Raw genomic sequence first — 21,178 nt, forward strand, 5'->3', positions numbered from 1 at the left:
ACACACACACACCCTGCTAGTGCAGAGACTCTTATTGCCTTTGCCCCCACCCCCCAAGTGCTGGGATCACAGGAGTGCCCCCAGCCCACCCCAGTCCACCCCCGACCCTGAGTCCTACTGTACCGAGCCTAGCCCAGCACTAAGAAGAAGAGCACACCTGTGGCAGGGGATAACTCATCCAGCAGCTTCACCATGCCTTCTCCTTGCTTGGAAGTCCACATCTTGATGGGGGATCCACCTCCGATTCTGCGATACTGCTCTTGAATTTTGGGGGTTCGGCGTTTGGCGATGAATGGTGCCAGCTTACTAAATCATTGGACACATAAGTGAGTGGATTTTATTCCACCTTCAAAATTCCAAGTACATTTCCTACTCACTAAAGAAGAGATGAGTAAAACTTCCTAAGGAGAGCCAAACAGGACCAGTGGTCAGGAATGTGGCCGTGAGGCCCCTGACAATTCAGCATGGATCTGAGAGCTCACCCCTGCACTCCACACGTGTTCTATCCTGCACACTCTGGATACCTCACAGCCAGGACCGGGATGCTGATAGCTACCATCCTACACGCTGAATCTGCACCTAACAAGAATCAGGGGAGAAAGCACAGAAAGCCTGCACTGGTTTTGTCGGGGGTGTTTGGTTCTGTGAGCCTGAAGCTGGGCCCTCGTGGTGCTAGGCAAAGACTCTGCCATGGAACTGAGGCCCCAGGACGGGCCCCGTTTGTTTTTAATTTTGAGACAGAATCTCACCATGTTACTTGGACAGCCCTTGAACTACAATGCTGCTCAGGCTAGCCCTGTGGACTATTTCCTCAGCCTCTCGCTTCACCAAGCCTAACTCACATCGGGGCTCTTTTAAAAGCTTTTTTGTTACACTTACTATTATTAGTGAGTGTGAGTGTGTGTGTGTGTGTGTGTGTGTGCACACATGTGTATACACGCTGGTACAAATGTGGTGGACAGAGGACAATTTACATGAGCTGAGTTGGTTCTCTCCTGCCATGCGAGTCCCTCCATGATGTGTATACACACACACAAACACACACACACACACACACACACTAAAATATAAAAACCAAGACTTTCTGATGCAATTATAAATATTGAGTGCAATGTTAAGAAATTTCTCTAGAAAATAATAAGTAGCTTTTAGTTTCTAAAACAACTACCACTCTCAACACTGACAGAACTGGAGTTAAGAGATTAGAAAGCACTGCATCGAACAGAGGCCTCAGCAATTAAAATATCAAAATTCTTGGGCATCAAAACCTCGCTTTGGGACTGGAAAGATGGCTTAGCAGCTGAGAGCACGTGCTGCTCGGGCAGAAGACTCCAGCTCTGCTCCCAGCACCCATGGCGGGCAGCTCACAATCACCTGCAGCTTCCGTTCCAAGGGCTCTGACACCCTCCTTTAGATTCCTCAGCTCCTGCATCCACACATGTGCACACACACAATTTACAATAAAAAGGTTTGTTTGGTTTGTCTGTTTGTTTGTTTGTTTGAAACAGGGTTGCTTTCTCTGTGTAGCTCTAGCAGTCCCAGAACTCACTCTGCAGACTATGCTGGTCTCAAACTCACAGAGATCCCCCTACTGGGACTAAAAGTGTGAAACACCACCACCGAACTTAAAAAAAAAAAAAAAAGTAAATAAATAAATAAATAACCAAAAATAAAATGGTCACTATTGCACAAAACAATGTATTTCTTTATATAAACACCCAGATACACTCTGTATTTCTTTATATGAACACCCAGGTACACCCTGTGCTAAGGCCAAGGCAAGTTTATCTATAATCGTACCAAAGACAGCGCCTTCCTAACTCTCAAAGCGCCTTTAGAACACTGTGTAACCTGCCATTTCCTCTTTTTAACCCTAGACAGAGGTTAACTGGGATGCTACCTATGGCTGCGATGCTGTGGGATGACTCCACAAAGGTGTGAACACCACACATCCTGCCTTCCTGGACGTCGAGTCAGCTCACCGGCATCAGGGGCATTCTGGCACATCACCAAACACTCAGCAAAGTGGACGGTACCGACTGTTTCTGGCAACGGGGTTAATAATTTCTAAGACAAGAGAATTAGGACAAAGGGAGGAGACTCCTGTGATCTAACTAATAATCCAGCCAATAGAACAAGCCTCCGACCCTGAAGCTGAAGTCACTTTCAGAAGAACCTCTTCTCTGCCAGGGCTCTACTCTCTCAGTGTCACATACCACTCTTAATACCGTGGATGTCTGGGGTTGGGCCGAGGTGGTGCTCACCTTTAATCCCAGTACTCAGAAGGCAGAGGCTCTCTATAAGCTCAAGGCCAGCCTGGTCTACAGAGGGGGTTCTAGGACTGCCAAGGCTACATAGAGAAACTTTGTCTCTAAAAACCAAAAAAACCCAACCAACCAAACAAACAAACAACCCAAAACCAAACCAAACCAAAAAACAAAGTATGTCTGTGTGTAAGGAGGCACAGATATGTTCAGGTGCAGAGTGCAGAGGTGTGCGTGCTTGTGTGTATATATAGACCAGAAAAAGACCTTGAACATTTTTCTCTGCACAACCACCTTAAAACAAAACAAAACAAAACAACAACAACAACAAAAAACAGACAGGGTTTCTCCCTGGCCTGGAACTTACTAGGCAAGCTAGGCTGGAGGGTCAGCTTCCTCCCCAGTGCTGATATTACAGCCACAAACAAACAAACAAACACTGGCCTGGAACTTACTAGGCAAGCTAGGCTGGAGGGTCAGCTTCCTCCCCAGTGCTGATATTACAGCCACAAACAAACAAACAAACAAACAAGGGTGTGGATTTTAAGAACTAAACTCCGAGCCCCCTCCATAGTCCACACTGCTATTAATTTAGCAAAATGAATGTTAATCCTGTACGGCTGCGTATGTGGGCAGTGAGGTACACAACACAGGGTCTACAGCCACACTGTAAACAGCTGTCTGCCAATGAGGTGCAAGCTAGATAAAGATGTAATCAAAACCGTCAGGAGGAAATTTGACAGATCTATATAATCTGTTATGAAACAGAACACTATTATGAAAAACCCCACAAAAGTGACAAATAAGGTAGGCAAGTATTCCCGTTTGTATAACAAAGAGGGAAGAATGCGGGCAGGTATAGACAGGCTCCGGTATGCATACGCTATTTCAAATAAAACAGGAATAGTATTTGGTTAACTGGTGCTGGAACTCCAGTGAGGAGAAAGGGACATTTGCTTTTTAGTGTAAATGTATCATTTGCATAGTTACAGGGATATACTCGAGTTCATTTCTTTATTGCAAAATGTCTTTTGAAAGGAAATGACAGAAAAGGAAGCAAGGAAGTAAGAATAGAAAGGAGGAGAGAAAGCCATAGTCCACCCTCAAGTACAGGAAATGATAACCAATGCTTCTTCAATGTTAATCATTACAAATACATCTTTACAAATCTGCAACACTTTAAAGTTACTTTAGCCATGCTTAGACAGCTGTAACTCCCAGGGCCTGGGAGGAGAGGGCCCAAGGAGAGTGCTGGCTAACTGGCTCTCCTGCTGTAGGGCTCTGCATACCATTTCCCTCTGCTTCCCTACAGAAGACACAGGTGCTGCCGTGACCACGGCCAGAGCCGCACAGATGACAAATGCACCCCACACACGACACTCCACACAGCATAACTTACTTTTGAATGGGAAGTGTCATGAGGTCTCGGTCCAGGAAGAGCCTCTGAAGGAAGTCTTGAACTTCTCCAAGGGTTTCGGGGCCTCCCATGTTTAACATTAATATGCCCGTTTTTGGCTTCCTACACAAGATAAAACAGCTCATTGCCACACTTTCACTTGCTCCGGGGCAGAAATTACTTCAGCTGATAAGAACCTGAAGGCCCGATGCTGCCATCACAGGGCTGTCTCCTCAGGCACAGAGGGCCTCCACTTCTTCACTGACCCACTTCAAACTCTGATTCTGGTCTCTAGGCCAGCCCTATGTTGGCATCAACGGACCTCAATTGCTCTATTTTTCTGTCAGTCTTGAACAAAGATCCAATTCTTTAGAGACAGAAAGTTTTAGAAATCAAAAATTGTTCAGTGGCCAAAAGACCTGTAGGTGCTAGTGCTTCGTTTAACTACGCAGGTCTGGCTTTCCAGAGGTTAAGGTTGCTTTGTATGCTAAAATTAAAGCCAACATCTTACCTTCAACATTATTTGGTGACCTCGCTGTATTCTTTACATACTCAGCACAATCTACCACAGAGTGAGCTCTGTTCCACGGAGAAATGTTCCCCTTTTATTTGAACACCTCGATGAGTCTATCGCTTGCTCTTTAATCTGTTCCCGCCTCTTTGGTCATGTAGGAAATTATTCCTGAGCTAAATGGGTTCTGTTTGCCTTCCCTTCGCTGTAGAGGATTCTCCTGTGGGTGTTTAGTAATATCCCTCGCCTCCACAGTCTGGCTGGCAATATAACATACCATGGAAGAGTACACTTATGTGCTAACCTGTTTTGGTTAATTTTTGACAACATGAAAACAAACCAGAGTCACTTGGGAAGAGGCAACACCAAGAGGAAAAATGCCTCCCTCACAACGGTCTGTGGCCACGTCAGTCAGACATTTTCTTGAATCGGTGTGCAGTGGTTGTGACCACTGGGGAGGCGGTTTCGGGTTATATAAGCAAGGTGAGCAGACCACGGGGGAGGCCAGTAAGCACCATTCCTCTGTAGTCTCTGCTTCAGCTCCTGCCCTGGCTTCCCTCAACGCCAGTCTGTAGCCTGCAAACCAAATAAACCCTTTCCTCCCCGAGCTGGTTTTGGCTGACATTTTGTTATAGCAACACAAACCAAACCAGGATACTTCCTTACCTCAGCAGTGACAAGCAAAAATACCTTCCGGTCTGTAGTGAGAGAAGATCTAATCCTCTTTTCACTAAGAGGATTATACCAAGCAATTATACTTAAGATATGACAAAACTCTGTGTGTGCATATGTGGCACCTGCGTATGTGCGCATGTATGCGATGCCACACGGATCCATCAGTGCACACACAGAGGCCAGAGGCTTCATGTCTGCTGTCCTCCTTTACTGTTTTCTACTTTATTTTTTGACCTGAAGCTTAGCAACTCAGCTCCACTAACTGAATAGTGAACCCCTAGACTCTTCCTGCTCCTGACCAACTCCCAATGCTCGGGATTACGACACACAAAACTGTGCCCAGATTTTATGTGGGTGTAGGAAGTTCAACCCAGACTGAAAGCAGACCCTGAACCCAGAACCATCTCCCTAGCCTCTACAAAACTTTTTTTCATACAAAAATGCTACAGCTAGACGGGGCTGTTGAGTTTTCTTGCTCCTGAACATGCCAGATGCACCATCACCTGGTGAGACTACAGTCTCCCCTAATCTTCCCACTGAGACCACCCATCTTCCCCCCCCCCCGAGTTCTTGTCTTTTCACCCTCGAAATCTGTGACTTCTAATAAATTAAGTGCTTTCCCTATGGATTGCTGCCAGTTAACAGATTACTGGTTAAGAAAGCCCGGGCTAAAAGACTTACCTAAGCCACAGAGGGTATCAAAGTGCAAACAGGATTTAGAACTGTGCTTTCCACCCGTGACACCTGAGCTCAGAACAGGAGTGGCTTTAAAGCGCATGTTACTGTGCCCTGCTCACGTCTTTGCAAACCCGTGTTGATTTTAAACATGAAAGAGTCGCATATGATTTGAAAGACCCCCCCACCCCCCAACACACGGAACACTTAATTCAAAACTGTGTTGTGCATGGTGAATGGTGCATTAGCCCGACTGCACTCTGTTTTGGAGTATGAAGTGCAAGGCTTTAATCAAGGGTCTCTGTCTCTTTTTTCCCTCCAGACAGACCACACCTGAGACCAAGGTCTGCCTGGCCACAGCTCTCTTTGTTTGGACATAATTGTATGCACAGTGAAGACACAGATTTTAAAACTTACTCCGAGAAGTTTAAATGCTTTGCGTTTGTTATATTCTGGGACTTTGAAAGGCCAAAGCTTTCCCTTTGAACCGTGAAATGTGCATAATAGGAGCTCATCCGTTAACACACAGTCATTTTATTCTATGGCATCAAGATAGCACTGATGAAGAACAATAAAGCCTCAGTTCTGAACCTACAATACATCAGTGACCCAAGGATCTCTGCTATTTCTAGAACAGAAACAATAGGTAACAACCGAATCCACGCCAAATTTACACTTGCACACAGCCTCACACACACAGAGACAAACAAAGCCCTGCCCTTGCATTTGTTTTACCTATGGCTGCCTTGACATTGTCCCGGCAAAGGTAAAGAGCAACAAAGGAGATGGTGTGGCCTATAAAAATCTAGTAAATAAATAAGCAGCCATCTTCCTCCTAAAAGCCTGCGGACTCCTAAGCTAGTACAGCAGCTGGTCAGCGTTGTAGTTTAGCTCAAGCCAAGCACTAAACAGCACAATGTCTTCCAAACCGTTGGCATCAGAACGATCGCCAAGCATACTCCATACATTAGCATGTCACATATTCCAAACTAGATGTAGCCAATGCCTGCAATGTGGGCTCACATAACTAAACTGTGACTTACTGAATATACTCCTAAACTACTCAAGATAGCTAAGACTGACTGTCAACTTGACAGTCTATAGAACCGCCTAGGAGACAAGCCTTTAGTGTGCCTGTAAGGGGACGTTTAGACTGAGTTAAGTGTGGTAGGACTGTCTACTTTAACCACGGGCAGCGCCTGTCCATGCATCTGGGAATGGATGAGCAGGGGAAAGCAAGCTAGGTACCAGCTTTCATTCCTCTCTCCCTGCTTCCTGTGTGCACATGTAAAGTGTGACCAGCCACCTCACACTCTGCCGCCGCCATGGACTGTGCCCAGAAACGGTGAGCGAGAATAAAGCCCTTCTTTTTTTTTTTTTTTTTTTGGTTTTTTGAGACAGGGTTTCTCTGTATAGCCCTGGCTGTCCTGGACTCACTCTGTAGACCAGGCTGGCCTCGAACTCAGAAATCCGCCTGCCTCTGCCTCCCGAGTGCTGGGATTAAAGGCGTGCGCCACCACGCCCGGCTAAAGCCCTTCTTTATGTTGACTTTGTAGGGTATTTTGTCACAGCAACAAGATAAAAAAAAAAAAAAAAAAAAAAAAAAAAAAAAAAAAAAAAAAACACACATAGAAAGTATGTGTAGATCCTTGGTGACAGTAGATTAAAAACTGTAAAATAATATATACAGCATTGTTTGCATGTCAGTAAGGATATATAAGTGCATAATAAAACACTAGATGGGCTAGAGAGATGGGTCAGTGGTTAGGAACACTGTTCTTCCAGAAGTCCTGAGTTCAATCCCCAGCAACCACATGGTGGCTCACAACCATCTTTGTAAAGTGATCAGATGCCCTCTTCTGGTGTGTCTGAAGACAGCTACAATGTACTCATATAAATAAAAAATATTAAAAAAAAAACCCACTAGATGGTAAGATTATGACTTTTAAATCCTTTCTTTCCACTTGAGTTTTCTACTTTTTTATAAAATTATATAAAGTCATTTAGTAGACCCTAACTTTATTTAATTTTGCCAATTAATATAAGGCCACTTTTATTATTGACTTTTGTCACTACAAAATACAGCAATGAAATAATCTTTCTTCTAGGCTCCTTCCTCATCAAACCAGTCCTTCAGCTCACACTAATACTTTTCTCAAGTCGTAAGGGACCACAGGGACAGGGGGCCAGCATCCTGCTAGGCACACGTATGTTTCCTATCTTACCCACTAACTCTGTATCCCAGGAAGACAGAGTTGAGGGGAAGGGATTTGGGACCTATCCCTAATCCCATATCCTAAATCAACCTCAGTTTTGCAGCCTTCAATCAATGAGCCCACAACACGATGGAAAATAACCATCACAAAATGAAAACATTTCATGCACATGGTCATGGTGGTCTGAATGAGAATGCCCTCTGCAATCTAGGGCATCCGAATACTTGGTCCCTTCCTGGTGGGACCGTGTGGATGGGTTTAGGAGGTCTGGTCTTGCTGGAGGAAGTATATGTCACTGAGGTTGGATTCCCAGGTTTCATGACTCACACCATTCCAGGTTTGCTCTCCCTACTTCCTGCTGTAGTTCAAGAGGGGAGCTCTCTGATGCTGGTCTAGTTGCCCTGCCTTTGACTCCCTCGAAACTAGAAGCCCAAATACACTCTTCGATAAGCTGTGGTTTATCACAGTGATAGGAAAGTAACCCGTCCTCCGTCCAGCTCTAGAGTGACGTCTTGCTTGGCAAGAAAATAATGATGTCGCTATGACTCAGCGAATTCCTTCTTAGATCTGAACAATTCCCCCTGTATAAAATGTGTCCTTCTCTATCACAGAGGTTATTCTCAGAGGCTGCTGAAGAAAACACACACCCTGGTTACTGCCTCCACCCAAAAAACACCAAGAATGAATGAAGTACACTCTATTTCCTTAATAAGCTATAAGCCGTAGCATGTCATTGGCAATTATGTTTGTTATGTGAAAAGCTAAAAGCAGTAATGGTAGAATCTCCTGGAGAAGTTCTTGGTAGGTTAACTACTTTTTATCCTATACAAAGCATTTGTTTCATAGGCATAAATATGTTCAGTTCATACAGAGGGTTCTGGTATATACATAATTGATTTGATATATTGACATATACCAAGGCCAGATTCTTATATGACTGAAGACTATATTTAACTATATGCCCTTTGTTAGTCCTTAAAACCTATTATTTAACAGATGTTAAAAGGAAACCAAGAAAATATTACACCATTGCTAATAAATATATTAGATTTTCCTAAGTACCTCTCCCCATAGGTTGCTCGAACCCACTCATGTTTGTCACAATAGAAAAAAAAACAAAACAAAACAAGGAGAACCTTATTTGAGACAGAAGTTACCTCCTTTCTGGCTGAGCTTGGGGTTTGGTGGTCTTGGCATGATGTACCTTCTCCGTAGTGGCTGCCACCGCAGCACCCGACTGGCACCTCCATGGCTGACAGGCCCTTGAGCTGCCGTGCACCACTGTGACAAAATTAAAGTGCTAGCATGAAACCTAGTCGGAAAGTAATTTCTTTTCAAGAGGCCCTCAGGGCATAATTCCTGGCTTTAAATTTTAAAATGCTGCTATGGCAGAGGTGATTTTCCCCGCGTCTCTGCAGGTAGGGAAACCCACTGAAGGCCTCTTTCTCCTGTGGGCTGGAATACAAGTTCCTTTTTCCAGGGTTGCTTGATTGTCTTAGAAGCTAGCCACACCTTCTCACCATGTCCTGGCTGCAAATTTTGCTCAGATCTTATCCCTAGAACCTCCGAGGAGAGGTAAGAAGCACTGTGTGGAAGGTCATTTAGAGTAGAAAATGAGCCAGTTCCCAACTCAGTGTGGATCCCACTTCTGTCTGCAAGCCTTCCGGGTAAAGCATCCATGAATGGGAACCTCAGTGGTGCTCTGACGATGAGAAGGGGGAACATTCTCTTCTGAATGAATGCACCATGAGGTGTAGAGTCCCCACAGTCCCCAGAGCCCAACACTCGGTCGGCATGACAAGCCAGGCTCCCCAGACACAGAGCTCAAAAATTCCCTCTCCCCTAAGCTCCTCCACCAATTCCAGAGTCTCTACAGGCTTCTTCCCCACATCTACCCTCCGGAGGACAGATGTTACCATCCCTATAAGCAGTTTGTGCCATTCAGGGTAGCCAATGGGGTAGTAGGAAAGAGTTGGTAATAGGAAGAGAGGCAAGTGCGGGGCAGTGGTGGCGCACACCTTTAATTCCAGCACTTGGGAGGCAGAGGCAATCGGATTTCTGAGTTCGAGGACAGCCTGGTCTACAAAGTGAGTTCCAGGACAGCCAGGGCTACACAGAGAAACCCTGTCTGGAAAAACAAAACAAAACAAAAAAGAAAGGCAAGAAAGCTCGAAGGTCAACTCTCTCAAGGCCTCTTCTCCACAGGGGTTTAGGAAAGTTCAAGATTGCTTCCCGGCAGTTATAAAGGTCTACTGGTTAAGGCTGAGGCACAGGTCTTGTTGTTCTATGTGGGACACGCATCCCCCTTTCTATACTCCTGACCTCGGCTCCACAAGGTTACGGGGTGGGCCATGAAAAAAAAAAAAAAAAAAAAAAAAAAAAACTGAACCAAGGAGTATGTGTGCTGCGCTGAGTGGCTGAGTTGCGACACCGAGTATTTGTCCTTAAACAGACTATAAAGTTAAACTAAAACCACAAATTAGTGCTGAGGAAGATAATAGGGGACGGTGGTAGCTACTGCACTTGACCTCCTTTTCCGCTCTCATAATACCAGGCTAGAAATTAGTATGGGATCAGTCATCTTCTGTCTTTATTCCCCTCTATGAGCCCCGATGAGGGTGAAGCTCAAGCTGGATCAAAGAGGTCTGACTAAGTTCAGATCTCCACTTCATAGCAGTGTGGCTTGGGTCAGACTACAATCTCACAAAGCCTTAATATCCACTCCATAACAAGATGAGTCCTTGCTGGAGGAAACACTGAAGATTCAAGAAAAAAAAAAAAAAAAACAAGAGGGGTGTTCTGTAACATCTGTCACATGACAGGGGCTAGTATAATATAATAGTTTCATTTAGGAGCTTCTAGAGACGAGCAACCACACCTGCTCCAACTGCTTTAAATCACCCAAACGGAACAAAACAGGAGAGACTGGTATCTCCAGCTCGCCGAGATGTCTTTAGACCCAGATTGCAAATGTTCACATGGTGGGACATGCCTGGGATGGACATGTTCGCATGAGGGTCCATGTTTATGACATACAGGTTTACGTGGTGGTACGTACCTGTGACCACAGCATCAGCAAGCTGAGGCAGGGGGATCTTTCATTTGAGACCAGCCAGGGTTTGAGCCAGACTCTGCCTCAAAACCAATCAATAAACTACCTCATGCACACTCCCAATGGAGCCCAGTCTATGAGTTTATGCCGGGGGAGCCTCACTAAATTAAGGCAGAGTGAGAAGACGGACCTAAGTTCTGTTCCACTCAAATGAAGTCTCAAACGACACACATCCCCTTGTTTGAAGACATTTAAATATGAACTACATGATGCGATCTAACCAGGTATTCAATCGTGCACACTGTCTCCAAGTCCCTATACGAATGACATTCTATCAGAGGCTTTGGGCCATGATAACAGAATTCTGACTTTGGGATGGTCATGAACAAATTTCTTTCTATGAACCTAACAAAAGGAGCAGCACCGGGGGCGGGGCGGGGGGGGGGGGAGTAGGACCAGATTATTCCCCAGCTAGTCCATCAGGATTTCCTAGTACAATTTCCCAGCTTCCTGACTATTCCCACGCCCTGGCTTACAAACTTCTTGTCCGCGGCTGACCAAATGTGGGTACTGATAAGGGATCCTTCCTCCTGAGACTTACGATTAACATACCCCTCTAAACACATCCCTAAAACATCCCTCTCCAACTACTGGGCTGTTACAGATATAGAAGGGTACAAGCAGCAGGTGGTCCGAGACGATAACAGAAGAGGTGAGTAGGCTCAAAGAGTCATATGCTTGTATAAAAATGTCACAGAGAAACCCATACAAACTGTACAAAGTACATACACTCAGTAAAATGAAGTAAGATCCTACACTACCTCAGAAGCAGAGGTAAGGGGGCTTGCTCCCCAGATTTGGCTACTTAGTATGGTCTTGTTGTTCCAAAGGATTGTAACATCGGACAGGAAAAGGACTGTCACTGTCCCTCACCCAACACTGTACTGAAAAATCCATGTTAGGAGAACTTTCAAAACCAATGTGATTTCTGGACCATTTAAAAATTAAAATATGGGCTAAAGAGATGGCTCAACGATTAAGAGCACTAACTGCTCTTCCAGAGGTCCTGAGTTCAATTCCCAGCAACCACATGGTGGCTCACAACCATCTCTCACAGAATCCAATGCCCTCTTCTGGTGTGTCTGAAGACAGCAACAGAGTATTCACATACATAAAATTAACAAATAAATCTTTAAAAAATAAATAAATAGGGCTGGTGAGATGGCTCAGTGGGTAAGAGCACCCGACTGCTCTTCCAAAGGTCCAGAGTTCAAATCCCAGCAACCACATGGTGGCTCACAACCACCTGTAATGAGATCTGATGCCCTCTGATGCCCTCTTCTGGTGTGTCTGAAGACAGCTACAATGTACTTAGATGTAATAAATAAATAAATAAATAAATAAATAAATCTTTTTAAAAATGCTTAAATAAATAAATAAAAATTAAGATATATCAGGACTGGAGAGCTCAGGGCTTACGAGTACCTGCTGCTCTTGCAAAGGACTTGAGTTCAGTTCCCAGCATCCATATCTGGCAGCTTACAAACACCTGTACCCCAGTTCCAGATCCCATGCCTGGGGTATCTGCGCTCACATGCACAAATCCCCACACATACATAGTGTCACACATACAATTTAAAACAAATCTTCAAAAAGAATAGAAGTTTTACTTTGAACATATCAAGAAAAAAAATCTCCGAGTATCATATTGATGACAGTCTGCTTTTACGTATACTGCATAAATGAAGCAGAAGATATCGCGGATATGTATATGTACCTTAGGCATAAAAAAAAAAAATCAAAGATGGAGAGTTGGCTCAGTGGTTGACAGCCCTTGATGCTCTTGCATAGGACCCAGCTTTGGTTCTTAGCACTCACACTGAACAGCCCACAAAGACCTGTACTCCAGCTCTAAGGGGATCTGACCCCTCTGGCCTCTGTAGGACTCTGTAGGCCTAGGCACATACTTACACACTGACACAGAGTGAAGAATAAAAATAAATTTTAAGTAGGCGGAACTAAGCATAATAAAACCATCGGATACATAAGAAACTACAATTTTGTATATTTCAAAATATACACAGTAAAATAAAAAAGTGATCCCGAGAAAGATAGTTTTAAAAAATGTGCATAGATCTACAGAGTTCTTGACGAAGAAAATACAGAACTCTTAGTGTGTGTGTGTGTGTGTGTGTGTGTGTGTTATATAACCACTGGAAAAAGCATCTTATTAATTCTTTTTTTTTTTTTCCCGAGACAGGGTTTCTCTGTATAGCCCTGGCTATCCTGGAACTCACTTTGTAGACCAGGCTGGCCTCGAACTCAGAAATCCGCCTGCCTCCCGAGTGCTGGGATTAAAGGCGTGCGCCACCACCGCCCGGCTATTAATTCTAAATGATAAAAAAAATATAGAAGGTAAAGCTGTTTTGTTTTTGTTTTTTTTTCCAGTTTTGCTTCCAGAATTCAGTTGCGGAATATACTCAAATTTCCTCTTAACTAATATTAATCTTTTCCTGTCAGCCAAAATGATAAAAGTACGATAAGGTGGTAACTTTTTAAGATGGTAGCCTTAAAAAGTAGAGTGTGAGCTGTTAACACAGAAATTCACAACTAGTTAAAGAGTAAAGAACCAAGCATTGCACTGCCAATGGCCATATCGGACCCACTGTCCACACAAAGCTCCGGGAACACAGCAGGAGAGGGAGGAGAAAGATGGTAGAGGCCCAGGGCAAAACACTGGACATGACAAGACAGCTGCACCGTGACCTTGCTGCAGCTGTGGCACAAGATTTGCACAAGATCAAACCAGGTAACATTCCATCATGATGTGGTTAGGGGCTCCTGAGCCCCTGACCCTGCCTGTCAACTGATGGCCTCTGGAGAAGAGGGGGGGAGTCAGGCTCTTTTTAAATGTGTGCCCCCCCCCATAAGTTGACTATGCTCTAGTGGGTGGCTCTACGCTCGTGGGTGTATGGATAGAATAAACTGGATTTACCAGTTAAAAAAAAGGGGGGTGCAGTGGGAGGGGTAGGAAGTGGGCATGAATCTTGAAGGTAGGAGAAAGAACTGGAGGTGAATATGACCAAAATACATGGTATGCATATATAAAAAAAATTTTTTTTAAAGCACCGGGGCCTGTAATACAGTTGGAATTGAGATATACTGGGGTTTTGTTTTTGTTTTTTAAATCCTTTCACTTAGTTACTTCTGACTTACACAGAAAATAATTTCACTTCTCATGTTGTTTCATGACCTCAAATCTCGGGTCTGTTGGACTTTACTGGCCACTGGAAAGGATAGTGAAAGAAAAGATTAATTCAGGACTTCCTTGGCTGGCACTGTCCCTATCTGAAACATTGTTTCCCAATGTTCTTAGGGAGCTGATCTTCACTGTACTACTGAATTAGTCTTGCAACAAAGGCACCAGCAATAATGTGTGGATATTCAGAGCAGATCTTCTCTACCCAAAGGAGGTGTCAAATGGACACATTAGGAAACTCCTTTGAAAAAAGTCAGGTCTAGTCACCATTCAAATTCATTAAGCGGGCTCATTTGTGGCAGTCTTTGACATCAGTAACGGAGGGGCTCAATGCTCAGTACTTCACCTGCATCCCAATCTTCATAGCAAGTAAGTTGGGACCCTGGCTCAAAGTGTCTTTGCTCAGTTCTGTCCCAACAAAGTATGCTCCACCCAGGGTCCCAGCTCCTCTAGTGGGCACATCCTACATTCACAAACTGAACCTGCAACACTTGAGGTCTCATTTGTTCTCCAGATATCCCACAAAACCAAAACCAAACAAACAAAAAAACAAAAAAACAACTCTAGGCCTCCCCACTGTGGGTCCCGCTACCCAGAAGTCCTGGCATTGGCTTGGGCATTGGCTTTGGCAAAGCAGCAGCAGTAGGCACCGTGACCGCCATCTGATGCATCAGCAGAGACTGCAAGAGAGATGCCAACAGTGATAGTGACAAGGACGCCTACGTTACGGTTCAGGTGTTAGGTCCTTCAGAGACCTTCCAGGAAAACACTAAATCAGCTACTGCTAGAGCCCCGCAGCTGGCCCTGGGCGACTTGAACCCGCGGCCTCCCGGACGCTCTTCACGTTCGCAAACGCAGACGCAACCCAACTTACGCGGCTCGCGGAGCAGAGCGCCCGCAGCCCGCAGGGCCGCAGCCATGTTGGCGCTGGCCGAAAGCATTTCCGGGACGGCCAGGGATCCTCTGCGGCGGCGCTCCGGCAAGGCCCGGGAACGCCGACCTGGCAGCGCTCCGCACCCGCGCCACAGCGCCTTATCACTGCGCCCGGCGCCGTCGCCGCCGGGGCGGGGCCAGCAGGAGGTCCGCCCTCGGGGGCGGGCCCAGGAGGGCGGGGCTTGTAGGCTGGGGCAGCCAGAAGCTGGAAGCTGCAACCGGCCAAGATAAGGCCAGTGGCTTGGAGACCCGCTCCTGCCACCACGGGTCAGCGCACCTGATCCCGCTAGGTCTGCGGCGCCAGAGGATCTTCCGGTCGCTTCTGCCAACCTGGTCGAAACTGGAACGACAGCCACGACTGGGCAAAAGACTTTCTAGATGTTTCCATAACTGTCCTTTGACGTGCCCATGTTTTTGCCTCCCTTCTCCAGTTTGGTTGCTTTGCTGCTGCACCACAAAGTGCAGACCCTTTTTCCTTGTCTCCAGAGAAGAAAGAGGGTGGGGGTTTTGTTGGGGTTTGGCGCGCGTGCGTGGTGTGTGTGTAGCTCCATTCTTAGCTTTGGCAGCATCCCTCTTTCTGTAGCAGAGTTTGACAGGGTGGTCAGGAAGCCTGGTGCAGACAGGATTAAGAAAGGGCTGTGCCTGCACATCTTGTTGGCAACAGATTTTAGGTTGAAGGTTTTGTGAGTGGATTGCTGTCCTTATCCCTCCACTGGGAGTCCTGACTGGCTACAGAAAGTGGCCACTTCCAGATCCATGTCCTCCTGCCTCCACTGCTAGAGTCGCCCACAGAGCAGAGAAGAGGGAATAGCCAACAAATGACTGGCCCAAATTGAGACCCATCTCATGGACAAGAACCAATCCCTGACACTATTAATGATACTCTGTTATGCTTGCAGACAGGATCCTAGCATAACTGTCCTCTGAGAGGCTCCACCCAACGCTGACCAAAACAGATGCAAAACCCACTGCCAAACATTAAATGGAGCTCAGGGAGTCTTGTGGAAGAGGTGGGGGGAAGGATTTGAGTGTCCCGAAGAGGATAGGGACTCCACGGGAAGACCAACAGAGTCAACTAACCTGGACCATTGGGGACTCCCAGAGACTGAGCCACCAACCAAAGAGCAAGCATGCCCTGGACCTATCCCGCCCCCCATATGTAGCAAACATGCAGCTTGGTCTTCATGTGGATCCCCCAACAACAGGAGAGTGGGGCTGTCCCTGAATTTGCTGCACCCCTGTGGATCCTGTTCCCCTAACTGGTCTGCCTTGTCTGGCCTCAGTGTGAGAGGATATGCCTAGTCCTACAGTGACTAATCTGTGTGTGGGGTGGTGGTGGTAGTGGGATACCAGGGGGAAGGGGCTCCCCCTTCACAGAGGAGAAGATGAGGGGAGAAGCTGTGAGAGGGGAGAAGCTGTGAAAGGGGAGGACTGGGATGAGGGGCAGGCTGATATTGGGATGTGAAGAGAGTAAATGAAAAAATATTTAAAAAAAAAAAAGGCTGTGGAGAGACTTAGCAGAACGGAAGAATGGTATTTTGAAAGACTCAGAGTGTTCTAGGAAGAGAGAACCAAAGGGTAAGACTGATAGAAGTCTTCATGGGGGCTTAAGGAAAGGAAGGGAGGGAGGGAAGGAAGAAGGAAGGGAGGCAGGTAGGTTAGCTGAGAAAAGATGGAGCCCAGATCAACCTGAACATTAGCTTTCTGTAGCTAAAATCTGAGCTCTCCCTCACTCTTGGCTTTACTGGTTTATTGTGTTTATAAGACCCATGTAAACTCTAATGTATGAGACAGGGTTTTCAAACTCAAGCATGATGTTCCCTGAGAAGTGTCAAATTACCTCACCTCACTGCCTCCTCCCCAGCTCCAGCAGGCCTCTTTTTACATTTCATTTTGAGGCAGGGGTTTGTAAGGTGCCAGGGCAGACCTTGAACTTGCCATCCTCCTGCCTTAGCCTCTCCAGTAGCTGAGATTGCAACACTTAGCCACCAGGCCAAGTTGTTTGCCAATTCTTGACTCTCAAAATCAAAATGGCATTGAGATTGCCCTAAAGAGAGACTGAGGTAAAGTCAGGAGATACAGGCAGAGAGAAAGAGCAGATACTGGCTTCCTGAGGGGGCTGCTGCCTTTCTCTTGAGATAGGTGGAGATGAGGGGAAATGCCCAGGCAGAGACAAACATCTGGACGAAATGGCAACAGAGTTGGGAGGACCCAGAAGTCTTATAAAATGCCTGAGTCAATCGCCTATCACATGAAATCAACTCTGTCAACACCAGAATACCCACTACAAGATGGCCTTTACGGACAGGGCTTCCCATCTAAGGCTGGAACTCTTCTAAAGTTCAATTAGAAAATTAACAACAGAAGTCCCACAACACACTTGGAAATGCTGTGCTACTACGTGATGTAGAGATGTCTTGTCTGTGACCTCTGGGAGGCCCTGAAGGAGTCACTCTGCCATGCTGGGTGCTGGGAACTCCTGTTAAGCAGAGATAACAAGAGTTCCTTGGCCCCTCCCAGGGACATGCTAATGATTAGTGACAAGGCAAAATGCGGCCAATTCCCACAAAATCTGCAGCCTGGTTAAATTTATGTGTGACAGGTTAAATTTATGTGTGACCAGAAAGCAAAAAAAAAACAAAAAAAAACAAAAAACAAAAAACAAAAAACAAAAAAACAAAACAAACAAACAAACAAAAAACTGACCATATACTTTATTCCAGACGTTAATCCAATTAACATTCTTTTAAAAAATAATGGGCATTTCTTTCCCTTACTTACATTGGTTTTTGCTGTTGTTGTTGTTGTTATTTGTTTTTTGTTTTTACTGACTTGAAAAACTCTAAAGTCTCTCCCTGTTAAGCTTCTTGATGTACACACAGCGGATTCATGGGTCGTAAAAAGAAAGCCAAACCTGGGCTGGTAAGGAGATAGCTCAACAGGGGATGTGCTTGCTGCCCAAGCCTGGCCATCTGCAGTTCCTGGAGTCCATGACGGAAGGAGAGCACTGACTCAGAAAACTGTCCTCTGTCCGCCACACACACACACACACACACACACACACACACACACACACACACACACACCACAGCACTCATGAGTATGAACACACGCTCAAAATAGGAAACAAGCAAAGGAAAATGTGATTTTGAGTTATTTATCTAATTAGTGTCTAGACATTCCTTTAACCCATCACCCTCCTGCCTCGGCTTCCCCTGTCCATGGATTTACAGGCCCAAGCCACCAGGCTAAGCCCTTTTGCTAATTTTTGACTCTGATTACAAAAATGATATTATTTGAGGTTGCGCTTACATCAAAACCAACAGCTTCCCACAGTGGATTTTTAAAAAAATTCTTATGAAATAAAAGCAGCTAAAATGTACTTCATATGAATTCTATTTAAGGCTGATAGAAAACACAGGTGTATTTTGCTGCTTCATTTTCTTGAGACAGGGACACCTGTAGCCCAGGTTGGCCTTGAACTTACTATGCAGCTGAGTTAAGCCTCAACTCATCTGGTCTTCTTGCCTCCACCACTTAAGCACTGGGAATACAGGCACATTCCACCATACTTGGCTTCAAACATAGAGTTCCTTCCTGTTGGGCATAGTGGCGCGTGCCTATAATCCCAGCGCTGAGGCAGAGGCAGGCAGATCTCTGAGTTTGAGGCCAGCGTGGTCTACACAGCAAGTTCCAGGACAGCCAGGGCTACACAGACAGATCCTGTCTCCGCAACAAACAAATTTTAAAACTGTGGTTTTAGTCCAGAAGTTGTGAGTTCTGGATGCTGGGTTACAGGAAATTTTGAAAGTCCTTAAAAGGCCAAATAAATATGAGATTTCCATATGTGTGTACGTATATGCTTCCTCTCCTTCCCCTCCCCTTTTGCCAGCTTACATTTTTAAAAATTCTATACCGATTCCATTAGCAAACAGAAGGCTGAAAGACGCAGCTTTGTGTGGACCAAGATAAGCAGCGTTGTCACCAGGGAGAAGATTTGTCTGAGCCTGGGCGACTTAATTAGTGAATAAAGCACTTGCCTGTCACAGACAGCACTCTGGAGTTCAGCCTGGAGTTCTAAATAAAATGAATTTGTTGGTTTCAGCTCAGTGCTCCAGGGAAGGGGAGACTCCCCTAATTCATTATTTGCAGTGATTGGCACCTCTGAGCTACATGAACTAAATTTAGATCACTCGACTTTGTCTCCTTAATCAGAAAGGGGCTGGGGGGAAGGGACTCCATGCAAGAGAAACAGTGGCTGGCTCCATGTGACAAATGGCGAGCTTAGAATAATCACTCCAGGAAATCTGAGCCTTTGTCCTCACAATTAAGACCTAAGCCACCCACCAGATCCAGAACCCAAGGCTTCATGCTTTGATGAGACCTTCTTTAACCACAGGAGTTTGGAGTCCATTAGTGCTCACACTCATTGTGTCCACAGTGAGAAAAGTGTTGCCCCATGTGATGGGGAGGATAAAGTGTGGGAAAGTTTTAAAGGAACTCACAAGAAGCTCATTCACTTAGGAGACAAGTATGAAGGCGAAGCCTGCTGTTGGTCACCTAGTGTACAGCACTGGGCAATAATCCACGTGGAACTAACATTCTAGAGGGCCACTTAGGCAGCTGTCTATGACAAAGACAAAGACAATGTCTGCTGTGGCTAGAGGCCAGGGAGGAAAGCACAGGCAGAAGAATGCAGAGGGTCCGGAACTACTAGTTTCTGTAGAGAAGTCAGACGTGAACTCTGCAAATGTGAAACCTGATTCAGGGGTTGGAAGGTTGCCGGAGGAAGCGACCTGCAAAGGTGGGGACCCTTTTGGAGCCTGTGTTAGTTTCCCAGTGCAAGTGACAAGGTCTCAACAGTTCCCTACTTTTCCAACTCTGAAATTTAGAAACCTTACATTAACGTGTCAAGAGGGCCACATGCCCCTTGAAGTTCGTATGGAAGAACCCATCCTGGCCATTCCCTATCTTCTGGTAGTGACTGGTAAGGCTTTGAATACCTGTTTATACTGAAACCAACTAACCCCATGGTTTCATCTGAAGTATTTGTTCTGTAACCCTGTATCCGGAGTTTACAACTTCTGGGCTAAGAACCATGTTTTCTGTTTGGTTTAGGTTTCTTGAGATAAGATCTCTCTATGTAGCCCTGAAACTCATTGTGTAGACTAGGCTGGCCTGCCTCTGAGTGCTGGGATTAAAGGCAGGTGCCATTATGCCCAGCAAGAACTGTGTTTCTGAAGCCAGGTACCGTGGTATACACCTATAATTCCAGAGCTTAAATGGCAGAGGCAGGGAGATCCAATGAGTCAGATCTAGGGATTAGCACATCAACTTCATTTAGAGGACACAAGGGACCCGAGAGATCACATGGCCTGAGCAGAGAAACTTTGCAGATGACAGTGAATCTTGCACATGTCCCTCTGAGTGCTGTCCCTGTAGCACTGTGATTCACACTTGAGTTTCTAAAGGATCAGAAGCATGCACAAAATGGGAGCAACTGGACTGACATTAAGATACACACTATGTGACTGAACACACTATTTCTTCCCACGGCTTGGAACTTTTTTTCTGAGCCCATATTTGTAAGAGCACTTTTGTCCCAACTTCCAAGGATGATAAAAAGAGTCCCCACAGAGCCTGTCCAGCATCCTGGGGTGTCCTGACTCTCAGAAAGCCTGATGTTATCTTCTTGGCTCTACAATCTTGGCTCTTTTAAGGTGTATACATTTGCAATCCACTTTTATTCCCTTCAGAAACTAGGCACACCACAGGCTTCTTTTGCTATGGGCTAGAGATCCAGCTTTCTGATTTCCCTACAGAAAAGCCAGGCCTCTGAACACCCTTTGCATGAGGATCTGGCTCTAGCCCCATCATTCTGCTTTCACATGAATCTCCTGGAAGCTATGTTCACTTGTGAACACTCAGAGCAGCACTTGTGTGGTCACTGTTTTGTATGAATGCTCTGCCTAAAGTCCCTCAACATCTTGGCTGGGCTCAATTCTCAAGGAGCCCCAACTCTTAACTGTGATGGTGTGTATATGCTTGGCCCAGGGAGTGGCACTATTAGGAGGTGTGGCCTTATTGGAGTAGGCGTGTCACTGTGGGCGTGGTCTTAAGACCCTCTTAAGATCCCAGCTGCCTGGAAGCCAGTCTTCCACTAGCAGCCTTCAGATGAAGATGTAGAACTCTTGGCT

General features: G+C 45.6%; 1 protein-coding gene across 2 annotated transcripts in view; it reads right to left on the bottom strand.

Moving 5' to 3' along the window:
* Fech (ferrochelatase) overlaps nucleotides 1-15,114 on the bottom strand; it is a 33,753-nt gene extending 18,639 nt beyond the window's left edge. Inside the window, exons 1-4 of one of the 2 annotated variants that reach the window (XM_021150808.1) lie at nucleotides 14,923-15,114; nucleotides 8,895-9,018; nucleotides 3,664-3,783; nucleotides 158-306 (exon numbers count right to left, since the gene is read on the bottom strand). In XM_021150808.1, the coding sequence (XP_021006467.1) occupies nucleotides 158-306; nucleotides 3,664-3,783; nucleotides 8,895-9,018; nucleotides 14,923-14,989 (460 nt within the window). In that variant the 5' untranslated portion in view covers nucleotides 14,990-15,114. Of the gene's footprint in view, nucleotides 1-157; nucleotides 307-3,663; nucleotides 3,784-4,171; nucleotides 4,487-8,894; nucleotides 9,019-14,922 lie in introns of those variants that run through there. The other variant, XM_021150809.2, reaches the window with a different exon arrangement.
* Between the last annotated feature and the right edge of the window lie 6,064 nt (nucleotides 15,115-21,178).

This window comes from Mus caroli, chromosome 18 (assembly GCF_900094665.2).
Source record: "Mus caroli chromosome 18, CAROLI_EIJ_v1.1, whole genome shotgun sequence".
NCBI classification, from domain to species: Eukaryota; Metazoa; Chordata; class Mammalia; order Rodentia; family Muridae; genus Mus; species Mus caroli.